The 12,691-nt window shown below is 42.6% G+C and overlaps 1 protein-coding gene across 2 annotated transcripts in view; it reads right to left on the reverse strand.

Moving 5' to 3' along the window:
- The window catches only part of RELN (reelin), a 527,392-nt gene extending 520,353 nt beyond the window's left edge, over positions 1–7,039 (reverse strand). For both annotated transcript variants that reach the window (XM_022554391.3, XM_089917770.1), the window contains exon 1: positions 6,724–7,039. In XM_022554391.3, the coding sequence (XP_022410099.1) occupies positions 6,724–6,949 (226 nt within the window). In that variant the 5' untranslated portion in view covers positions 6,950–7,039. The remainder of the gene's footprint in view (positions 1–6,723) is intronic.
- Between the last annotated feature and the right edge of the window lie 5,652 nt (positions 7,040–12,691).

Here is a 12,691-nt window from a genome sequence, read left to right on the forward strand (position 1 = left end):
GTAAACATCCAATCAGTACAATATATACTGATTATATAATATATACATATATATACACCAATATTTTTCAAGGGAAAAAAAGGGGTAGAGCTGGTGATAGGAAATCTGAAGAGAAGAAAGAAAAAGAGAAAGAACTGAAGGAGCAAAGGAATCAAGTTGTGAAGCAGAAAAGAGGAAGGAAGAGGAGAGGGAAGACAAGGCCCTGTGACATGGAGGAAAGGAGCAAAAGAAGAAGGAAAATGAGAAAATTTAGGAGGAAGAGAGGGGTCATGGGAGAAAGAAGGTGAGATACAGGTGTAAGGAGAGAGGGGCAGAGCAGGAAAGGCAGAGAGAGACGATTCTGAGGTGAGGGTAGCACTTAATGGTAAACTATTATCACTCCTTCTTCACGTAACTTGGTATGTGGGCACCAGCGTACATCAATAACCAGGGCTATTCGAAACACTCATGAGTTCTTCTATAGTTTCAAGGAATCCTTTAATCAATAAAATTTAATTTATTTTGCTTTCCAAACAAAGTTTTATGTTTCTAAGGAAAGCTAAATTAGCATTAAAAGATAACCTGAGTTTTCAATGTTTACTTCAGAACCTCAGAGTTCCTATAACTATCTCTTTGTGGCATTCAAATTACCTTAGCTTTGTTTCCTTGAACGATTAGAGCTGCCTTAAGTCACAAATCAACATCTGTACATGTGTAGTGACCCTTCTGCACACCCCCAAATCCAGTTGCTACACTTAGCTCCTACAGAAATCGAATAAAGAAGGAAAAAATGTGTGTAGTTTTAGAGAAGCACACATGTGTTTCTCTAAAATAATTGGTTATCCTGTAGGCACAGCATTCAACCCTTCAGAAGCTCTGCCTTCAATGAGATTGGCATGGCAGGTGACCGTGGGGAAAATTACTCTCTAAGCTACACAACTGACACCTAAGTGAGATTACCTCATGTGGAACTTCCTGAGAGCCAAGAATATTTTTTTTAAACACACCATTCTTGTGTTTGAACAGTCATTATGAAATCTTCATATCTGAAAATTCAGTTCCAAGTTCTGAAAATGTGTTTTTAATACTTCTTTGTTTAAGGCTGATAAGATTGAAATTATACAGTTTGGTTATTTTATTCAATATAAATAACTCTAAAATCGGTGGGGTAGGGGTGAGGTGGATTAATCACCCAAATTATTCTTGAAGCCAAAATATTTAGATAAATGAATTTTCCTTTTTATATGTATGTTATGTCATTACCCAGACATAGTTTAAAGCCCTACGTGAACATGTCCATTCTAACCAAATGCACTGAGTGCAGGGTTATCCATTTTTTCTATTTCCATACGGCATAAAGAACTTTTTAAAAAAGGAAGAACTTTTAAAAAAAAAGGAAGAACTTTATATTTTTGTGTGAGAATATATACAAGATTTTTTTTTAAATGCCAATGTTCAAAAAGCACCAGTAGCTCAATTTATGCTTCTCTAAAGTAAAGGCTATCTGAAACATATTTCAAATATATATGTATCAACAACTTTGTGAAGTTTAAAGACATAATAAATAACTGTCAAAGTGTCATTTGAAGTCATCGGAGGAACAATTACGACTTAATATGCAACATATCCTAGATAACTGATAATGTAAGGTTCCCAGATCATCTATAGAGTTGACCAATTCCAGAGGAGGAAAAAAATAAATCAAAGATAGGTTTTAGATATTGTCTTTTGAATGAAACTAATTTATGAAAAAATTTGAAAGTCAATAGTATTGACTTTAAAATCTTGTGAAAATTCTATCACTTTTAAAGATGAAAAGACAAATTTATTAGAATAAGATGGTTCTGTAAAAAATATACTTGTATGTTTCTTACAACTTTCTTATTTTACTCTTTAACATTTTTTTTTTTTTTTTGGCTGTACCCGGGCCTCTCACTGTTGTGGCCTCTCCCATTGAGGAGCACAGGCTCTGGACGCGCATGCTCAGCGGCCATGGCTCACGGGCCCAGCCGCTCTGCAGCATGTGGGATCTTCCCGGACCGGGGCACGAACCCGTGTTCCCTTCATTGGCAGGCGGACTCTCACCCACTGCGCCACCAGGGAAGCCCACTCTTTAACATTTTTAATGAAATTAAAAATAATAGTTTAAAATAAAGATTCATAAAAATTGGAGGAAAATATTCTAATTAAATAATTTCTAGTAATGTACTGCTGTGACTGAAGTAAGAATACCTGCCTAAATTAGATGTTTCCAATTATGATTCTAAAGACCTGATTTTTTTAGTGTATGACTGGAATTGAAACTCACACAGGGAATATATATTAAAGCAATATTTATATGATTTAAGAAATGATCTGAACCACATTAATAAAATATGTTTGAAATAAATTGTAGAGAGTGAAATGAAATATAAGACAAGTAGAGAAAAATGCTTTAAATGTTCAATTTTCAAAGTCATATGCAAGCAGGACACAGGTGCAGTTCACTTATAAACTGCATTCGACAAATGATTCTGAGTTTAAATATGCTGATTCCAGAATCAGAGACATATAAAAAACAAATATCCACTCACCCGATCAATAAGCCAGTTAGTTACCTTAGCAATAGCAGATAACTTTAATTCAAATTTTTTAAAAAAATCATTCCTTTGAAAGGAATTTAATCTAGAGTATATTACCAAAAATAATGTCTTGTACTTGAAAAGTCATTATATTGCAACTGCCTTTGAACAGTGATTTTTAATTAGCAACCAGTTGATTCCAGAACACGTGTATGTATAATAAGGAATAGTGGCAATTCTTACAACAAAATACCATAAATACTTTATCCTGATTATATCTTTTTTAGGTAAACATTCTGTTTCAGCAGTTGAAATTGATTTCCCCACCCACCCCACAATAGGATTAAATAAATAATAGAATGAAAATGTAGCACAAAAGGACTACCAGTGATATTGGATTTACAAAATACAATCAAATCCCCTTTTTAAAGCACCATGCTTTATTAACAATTCAGTTCCGCTTAAGACAATTTTTTTTCTCTCAATCAATATTTTAGAGCATATTTTTCACTGTAATGGAACATTTCCCCCACCTTCTGCCACCTTAATAATGGGGATTCTCGTCTTTTTAGAAATTCAGATAAATTGTCTCACCAAAGCTCAAGCACTTTCCACAGACTCATTTACTTATGCTTGGCTTTCACAGATCATGTTTTCTCTTATGTCTGACCTCTCCTTTTTGATGGTGACTGAATAAAGCCCATCTTGTGAGTAGGTAGGTCCTCATCACAGGATTTCAGGGTTACCTAAAAGTCTTTCTATCTCAAAATATATTATCTGCCTGCTCAGTGATGCCAAAATTCTTTTAAACAAAAAGGGAAAAACATCTTTCCATAGTTGTAATTAAGATTGTGGGAGAATATAACATTGACAAGTCACAGTCACTACAAATTGGTTGGGGGAGGAGTTTTAAACAAAAGCCTGAGGAGTGGGGGTGAGGAAGAGCGATTATCAGGGGAAAGGAACGGTGCAGACATCAACTCGACCTTTGTATGTTTCACAATACTGCCCCAGTCCTTAGGAGAAGGAGCAGTGAACAGCCAGGTGTGGCTGGGAAAGAGAAAGGGCTACCTGACTGGACCATCTGGGTTTCCATTTCCTATTTTCCCATCATTTGCAACTTTCTTGCCCCCCCACAAAAAAAAAAAAAAACCAGGGCCTGGAAATCATGTTATGGAAAGTGACCATATTTTGGGATTTGTGCAAAAGAGGGAAATTCTAGGAAAAAAATTTATGACCCTGAGACTTTTCTAATTCAACATGATATATATATACATATACATATATATAACCTCTTATTGCTGAGCTTCTAAACTGCATTGTACTCATCATGCAAAGACACCATAGTTCATTGTGACCAACGATGTCATCTCAAGAAAGTCATAGACAACAGATTTTAAAAGCTATAGGAAGATGACAACAGAGGTACCAAGTGAACGAGTGACGAGAACTAGCAAAAGTAACCATGCACTGTTTACAGAGTTGCCAAAACTGCAAACAGATGGATAGACTACTTAACACTGGAAATATCTGACAATTCTGTAGACACACAAATTTCAAATTCTTTTGTATTATATTTTCGTGGCTTTTTTTTCCAAAAGATTTTCAACAAAAATCTCTAAATAAATATGACACATACAGAGACCCATGATATTGAACTCTGATATTTGCCTCTCCATTTCATATTCTGTCTCACAACACAAGTTTCAGAGGGCAGCTGACACAGCCTGGTCTACAATCATGTTCTGTGTTAGGTACCACTGTACATCTCAATGCATTCCTTTAGGTAAAAAACTTAACAGCCATTAGCTGCACACAAAAACCATTCCCTCAAATGCTGACTTCAATGTAAATCATAGATAAGACTGAGTTTTCCTAACATAAGTGTTACATTTTAGAGATTCGGATGATTACAAATAAAGTCTCAACCTAATATTTTACATATTTCTTGGTTTTAAAAAATTTTGGCTGAATAACCTCCTACTTTGGTCTCCTATAAAATGAGCTAACTACCAAAGTATATTAGGTTAAGTTTTCCTATCAACGGTTCAATTCTTAAATAGATGTTGCCTAATTAATTTGTAACATTAATTTCCAAAAGTCTAAAAGAAAAGGAGACACATGTAAGCACCATTTCATTTTTAAACATTTCTTCTACCTGTAGAAAATTTTACAAGGAAAAACTCTTACTGAAGGCCTATAGCTACAGCCAGTTTCAAAATTTAAATATTTGACAAAACAGGTAACAGGAATTTAAAATCTTACAATAACCATTCTCAAAGTTTATAATAATAATTCGATCTTCTTAAACTTACATAATAAAATTTCTCTACCTTTTCTGGTGATAGAAGAGGTAGAAAGTGAGACTTTCCCACACAATACTCAACTTGAAGTATTACACTGTATTCTTACTCTCTATCATTCTTTCCTTTTCTGACTTAGGATGTGATTATGGTCAGTCTTAGGCTGACTTATACTTGCTAGCTTTATAGCAAAAGCAAAGGCTATGTCATATTTTGGTATTTTTAAGTTATCTATGCTGGCACCTTACAAAGGATATGGAAAACAGGAAAAAAAAAAAAAGGCTACGTGTTATCACAGGTCTTCCATCACAACCTGACAATCACACCTTTTAGCCCAGCCTTGACTCACTTACCTACCACTCTCACTTAGAGCTAATAACGGGCAAGCACCTCTACTAAAGGTCACACTAAGTGACAAGCTCAATCAATCAGTCTTTGGGTGAGGTCTGGGTTGCCATCATATTGGCTGGTCCTTCTCAAAAGATTCTCATGAACTCAGAAAAACACCAGACCATTCTTGGAAAGAGAATACAATAAGCATTTTAAAAGAAGGGACTAGTTGCAGAAATTTAATATTCCAAAGTCTAAAATTCCAACCGAATTAGACTCCTGCTCTACAGACAAGGCTGACACCATGCCACAAGAAAGTTGTAAAAGCACTACTTTCAATCTCTAGAAAGCATTTATTTAGGCTAAACATTTTAAAGCAGATATGAAGGGCTTTTTAAATAGAAAGTTTAAGGATTCTTATCATTTTTATACCCATATTTATCTGAAATGCCAGCTGCTCCGTGGATTATCTCCTGCTATACCAACAACTGTTAGCCTACAGGAGATGGAAACTATAATAGGAAATCACTAGACAATAGTTGGGTATCAGTATTTTTGCCTTGAAATTCTAATTAAACAGTGCCTGTCACCGCTTAAAAGCTCCATAGAAGTGAAATATTCAGGAGTTCCAGCGGAAGTAATAGACAATATCTTATTTTCCCACATACTCGATTTACTAGCTTCAAATATCAAAAACGCACGCACTACAGAAAATTCTCTTGCTTGCAGCTAAACTGTCCTTCTTCGATCAAGTTTCATTTTGATGAAGGACTCCAGAATGATCCTTTTTTAAAAGGTACCTTTAAATTATAAGGAACTTCCAGTCGCTACCTGGAAATTAAAGCTGTGCAGATTAAAGACATAGTTATTAAGAAACATCACAGAGATCATTCTAAAAACAAGTAGCAGGTTACAAGAGAGGACTCAGAAAAAAGCACCATTTCCTGACATTTTAAAAGCCACTTTTAAAAGAACAGAGTGCTGGAAGCAGCCGCTCCCTGTCAGGAGGCTTGTCTGACACTGAAGGAAACGAGAGGGACCCCTGGCTGGGGAGCAGCGAGAACTTTGCGGCGGGCCGGCGGGCGACGGCGCGGGGCGGCCGCGGGCCGGGGCGCGTCAATCTGTCATCAGCCGGTCCGCAAAGCCCAGCACCCCCCGGATGCCCTTCAGGGGGAACCCGGAGCAGGACAAAGGTCTGGAATCCAAGCACTCGGGTTAAGGAAACAAGATGCGCGTTTTCATTCAAGTGTCAGCTGCCAGAACCACGAGGGAGGAGGAAAGACCTCAAGAATTCTCTGGCGTTTCTCACCAGAACCGGCTCCTCACGGGGAGACGCGTGAGGGGAGTGTGTGGAGTGCGGGGGCGGGGAGCGAGGGGGGAACAAATCCCAACTCGCGACTCTATCCCCCGCTAACTTTGTTTTCTCTCCCTCCTCAGAGGTAATGTTGAGGTAAGGGTTGTCACGGTTCTTGGTTAAACGGCCCCTTGGAAGAAGGAAAGGGACACAAAGCTGCGCTGGGCGGCGAGCGCGGAGATGCTGTGGTACTTACCATGGTATTCTTGTCCCGGTACGTAGTAGGTGGGGTGGCCCGCAATGTGCAGGGAAATGAGCACCTCGCCCTGCTCCCCATCTCCTTCCAGCTCCCCGTGGTGGGTGCACAGGAAAAAGAAGGGAGAAAAGCGGGGGTAATAGCCCACCGCGGCGCGCACCCTCAGCGTCGCTCCCAGCATCAGCGCCAGGAGGAAAGTCCGCGGCGCCCAGCCACTGCGCTCCATAACGCCGCTGCCGCTGCCGCCGCCGCGCACCCCGAGCGCCGCTCTCTCATTCAGTTTTGGAGGCGCCGGGACGAAGGAGCCGCGTGGAGAGACGGCGAGAAGGCGGCAGAGGAAGCAGAGAGGGCTCGGGCGCGGAGCCCCGCCGAGAAGTTCCGCGGGAGACGGCAGCTCCCAAAGTTTCTTTGGGCCGCGGGAGCGCGGGGCCGGGCTGCGGACGCCGAGAGCGCGTCGGCCGGTGCCGCGGTGCGCCGCCCAGCCGCCGCCGCCGCCTGTGCGCGACGCCCCTCCGCCAGGCCTGGGAAAGCGCCCAGCCCACTCCACACCTTCTTAAAGCCCGGGGCGCGGAATCGCCCCCCCCGCCGCCACACGTGCCCCGGCCGCTCCCCCGCCCCTCCGCGCCGCGCGCCCGCCCGGCCCCCGCCCACTCGGGCTCGCTCGCCGCACCTCGCGCTGCGCAGGGCGCACGCCTGCGCGAGGCCCGGCGCCTGAGCCCAGTTCTCACACTGAAGGGCAGATGAGGGATGCGAGTCGGTCGGGTTGGGGGGAGGGGGCTCGGGGCCACGAGGTACGCGAATCTGCAGGGAGGGACTTAAACGCCTCAGAGAGAGAGAAAAAGAGAGAAGGAGACCCTCCCGCCCAGCTGTCCGGAGGAGCAAAAGGAGAGGACAGTCCCTTTTGCCCCTCAGATTTCCCTCCTTTTTCCTGAGAGGAGACGAGGGGGAAGTAGAGGGGCGGTGGGGACTGGAGCGGGCGCCGGCTTCTTTGTCTGCGCCGGCTGCGCCCCGCGCCCCTTGGGGCTCGCCCGCCTCGGAGCCCCTGGCGGCCCGCACTTGTTCCGGGGATCCGCCCGCGGCCCCGAAACGCGAGGGGCCCCTGCACTTCTTTCCCACCCAGGCCTCGAGCCTCTCCCGCTGGCCCCCGCCCGGCTCCTCGCCGCAGCGACCGAGCCTCATCTGTAGCCGGATTTAAAATGAGATTAAGCGAAAGTAGAACTGGCAGCCTCCAGTGGTGCCTGGAAATGGTGATTTGTGCTGCTCGGGTGTGGGGAATTGTGTGGCGGGAAGGGCTGGCGGAGCTGAGCCCCGACAGGCGCTCTTCGCTGGACTGTTCTATTATTCATTGCTGCTGGGTTCTTCAGGCGGAGATGGTTGTAATTTTTTAAATCGGTGTTTATTTCCTTTAAATGTCAGCTACGACCAATGTCCCTGAAATGGGGGGAGGGGAAAACGTCTGGAGAGATGCTGGCAGCGGTGATTGAAGTGGGTGGTAATGAGCTGCTGCACAGGAGGCTGCGGGGAAGAGAAATAAAAAGCACGTTTCTAACCGAGGACGGCTGGCAGGAGCCCTGCGGCATCCGGAGATGGGGGAGCGGGGTTGCCAGGTTTTAATGCCTCTCCCCACCCACCCTTGGCTTGCCACCAAGTCCAGATAAACCCGCACGTACAGAAATGAGTAGATTATAAAATTGGAAGGGATGGTGTCTTTGCCTACATTGGGGGGACGGGGCGGGGGAGGGGGACGGGGGGAGTGCGAAAAGACAAGGGGAGTCTTTCCAAGGGGAGACCTCTGTAGTCACTTCGTTGCAAAAAGAAGAGACTGGTTGTTTTCCTCTTACCCAGGCCGAGTTCAGACAGGTAGAAGGGCCACTTCTAGCTGCCTTCTGGTTTCCCTTCCTTCAAAATCCGCCAGGGCTCAACTGTTGTATATATTTGATGTAACAATCGTTACCGCTGCAGCTCTGTGCTGGTGCAGGCTTTGGGCCGTAGGTAAGTCACCTCATTTAATCCTCACAACACCCGGAGAGGCAAATGTGATCCCCATTTCACAAAGGAGGAAACAGTCAGTAACAAAGGCTGGATGCGAGGCAGCCTGGCTGCTGGCTACAAAGGCTCTCACCGGGACCTGCCTTGCAACCATCCAGGACAACCCTAGCTAGACTAGGGAAAGCCACCACCACCACCTTTTCCCCCGCAGGCAGGCGATGCTGCCTCAATTACAAGACACTCGCCCGCAGCTGGCAAGGCTGTTACCACCTCTTCCTGTCCCGTTATGTGACTAAATCCTAAGTCAAAATGAATCACTTCTAGAAAGAATCCAAAACTATTGAACATTTTTAGCTAACACTTTAAAAATGTTTACTATATGCCAAGTACTGTCCTAAGTGCTTTACATATATTAACTCCTTTAATCCTCATAACCCTATGGGGAAATTACTGTTAATAGTACATTTTACATATGAAGAAACTGAAGCACAGAGAGGTCAAGTAACATGTCCAAGGTCACACAGCTGTAATTGTGAGAGAGCTGTGACTTTGTCTTATTTTAGAGTCCCTGCACTTAACCATGGCAAACCGCTGTAAGGAATGAATGCCTCTTGTTGCTGTTAGAGGGATGGGATGAGAATTATTCTTTAACCAATGTTGGATTACCTCATTTAATTCTTACATTGGCCTGTGAAGTAGGTATAATTATCCTCATTTTTTAGAAGATAAAGTTGTGATTGATACAAGTTAAATAATTTGTCAAGGGCACTCCATAAGAAGAGGAGCCTGGAATCAAATCTGGCCATGCTTGATCCCAAGGTCGCTGCTTTAAATAAACCGTAAAGTAAAGTAGTAAAGCACTGATACTTGGTGCAGGTCACAATTGCACTTAATTCCCAGAAGGTCCCGAGTTCCCAGGAAGTCCCCCTCTTTTCACTCTGCAAGAAATATTCTCTTGTGAATCTCTCACCATGGCTTTCTTGACATTCAATTTATGTGACCAAGTTTATTTTCCAATCTTCCCCTTTTTTGTGCTTTCTTAACTTTTACAGCATGACTTCGCTCTGTGCATTTGGGTGACTTTTATACTCTGAACTACGCAGGCTCGAATCTGTGACTACAGCCCTGTGGTTGTTCATTAACAGGCATAGAGACTGTTTAAATAATGCCCTGAGTGGTGTTGAGCTGCTTAAGAAGAGGGTAAATGCTTGTACACTCCACTTAGCAGTCCTTTGGACTAGCATGTGTACCTGTGCCCTTACAGTAATAGAAGCCCAAGTTCACACATCTCTGATACCTTCTTCAGGGAATCCAGTTCAACTAATTATTATTAATACTTTTTAATAATCTTTTATATTTTAAAAAATTAATTTATTTATTTATTATTTATTTTTGGTTGCATTGGGTCTCTGTTGCTGTGCGTGGGCTTTCTCTAGTTGCAGCGAGCTGGGGCTGCTTTTCGTTGTGGTGCGCAGGCATCTCATTGCAGTAGCTTCTCTTGTTGCGGAGCGCGGGCTCTAGGCACACGGGCTCATTAGTTGTGGTTCGTGGGCTCTAGAGCGCAGGCTCAGTAGTTGTGGCGCATGGGCTTAGTTGCTCTGCGGCATGTGGGATTTTCCTCGACCAGGGCTCAAACCTGTGTCCCCTGCGTTGGCAGGCGGGTTCTAAACCACTGTGCCACCGGGGAAGCCCAATAATCTTTTTTAAAATGAAGGAGGGCTTCCCTGGTGGCGCAGTGGTTGAGAGTCCACCTGCCAATGCAGGGGACACAGGTTTGTGCCCCGGTCCGGGAAGATCCCACATGCCGCGGAGCGGCTGGTCTCATGAACCATGGCCGCTGAGCCTGCGCATCCGGAGCCTGTTGCTCCGCAACGGGAGAGGCCACAACAGTGAGAGGCCCAAGTATGGCAAAAAATAATAATAATAAATTAAAATAAATAAATAAATAAATAAAATGAACGAAAATTACACAACATGGATATAGAATCACCTTGAACATGGGGAACAGCATCTTCCTAGTGAAAAGTTCACTTTAAGTCCCACAATAACATGGCAAACTGGGTTACAATTCAAAACTTCCAGTTCCTAGCTCGTATGCTAACCCTTAGATCTTACTTCTGTTTAGTGAGCCATAATAAACACCTTGAGGAATATTTGTCTGGTCCACAAAATCTACAAACCTTTGAACTAATGGAAAAATAGAGACATACTCTTTAAGAAAATTTGGTTTACATCCCAAAAAATCTGCAAAAAAATAGAAGGTGATGTCAGGGTGAAAATGAGTGAATCTGTGGGAAAGGGAGTTTAAGATGGGGTAATATCCCTTTTTAATTAAAAGAGCTTTGGAGAAGCAATTAGTCTACCAAAAAATTACATTTAAGCATCCAGACTATAAATTCATTTCTTGCTGATAAGTAGAAATTACTGACCAGCATTTGAATAATCTTAACACAATGGAAATTAAATTATATACTATGAGATCCACAACTTTCAAATCATTGGAAGATGATGACTCTAAATGAAACACAAAAAAGCTGTTAAATTACATTTTAAAGTTGTAAGCATTCATTCACTGTCTGCCTTCACTGATTTTTTGAGTCAAAGTATCAAACGTTTTGGTGTGTATGAGAAAGTGAATCTCTTATTTACTATGTAAAAGTCAAATAAAAAGTACATAAAATCAAAAAAGTATATACATATGGAGATGGTGAAATCAGGCAACTCTATAGGCTCCAAAATGGTAATAAAATTTCAAATGAAAGAAAACCCTTCTTTAGATAGCAGTTAGTAAGCTTATAAAACCTACTACCCATAAGATGTACAATCTGAAGACACTGAGGCTCTTAAGTTAAAAAAAAAAACAAAAACAAAACAAAAAACAGTTAACTAAGTTTTTAGGGAATGAAACCACTTGGAAAGGTGGGTTATTTGAGGATTGGCTCTGATATGCATGTCTTGCCAGAACAAGTTACTTAATGTACCCCAAATAAAAATACTAAATAATTAAATCATGTGTCAATAAAAAAGCATTATACCATAAAATTTCTAAAAGAGAAAACAATTCAACACTAAAAATCCCTTTTTTAAAGCTTCTCCACTTCCAGGGATTTGCACATGCTGTTTCCTCACTCAGGAATGTCCCTCGCATTCCTTGTGCCCTGACCACACTCCTGCAGCTTTCCCCTCACCCACCTCACTCCTCACTTGGATGCTATCAATTCATCCTCCAAGTCTCAATTTACATGTTTTTGCCCTTGCCCTTTCCTGACCTGCCTCTCCCCCCAACCTAAATTAGTTCCTCTATAACTACATCGTTATATAGGCCCTAACAAGAAGTAGCTATTTAAATTGAAATTAAACTAAATTAAAAATTAAGATGGCAAGAAAAAAGAGAACAGTGGAGGCTTAACTGAAAAAGAGGTCAAAGCTAAGATCTCCGAGTAGATACTTTGGTAAAAAGTAGTGGGGAGAAGGAGGGAAAAACATTTCGGGCCAGAGCACCTACATGGAAGAAGAAGCCTATGTGAAAAGAAAGGTGGCAGATTCAAGTCCTGAAAGAGCGTCAGTGCAGATGGAGTAAAGATTATCCAGGGAGACTGGTCTTGCCCTAGCACGCACAGTGGCCAGACTGGGCAGGGCCTTGTCAACCATACTGAGGATTTTGGTCGTTTTCCTGAAAACAATGGTGAGGCATGGAAGGGATTTTGAGCAGGGACATTCCCTGGTCATGGTTTGTTTGTTTGTTTTTAAGGTCATCTTGGTTCCAGAGGGGTGAATGGACTGGAGAGCAGTAAAAGTAGATGCAGCGAGAGGATTAGAAACGTGGTGCAAGGAGCTCAGGTGAGAGATGGTGTTCTGGAGAGGTGATGGAGAGAAGAGGATGGAACTGGGAAGTATTTACAAGACAACTACAGGACTCGGTGATAGACTGGGTTACTGACTGGATAGGGCTGGGGGGAGAGAGAAGGGCTGAAGATGA

This window comes from Delphinapterus leucas, chromosome 9 (assembly GCF_059928025.1).
Source record: "Delphinapterus leucas isolate spDelLeu-1000000601 "Yukka" chromosome 9, BTC_Dleu_Yukka2, whole genome shotgun sequence".
In the NCBI taxonomy this organism is placed as follows: Eukaryota; Metazoa; Chordata; class Mammalia; order Artiodactyla; family Monodontidae; genus Delphinapterus; species Delphinapterus leucas.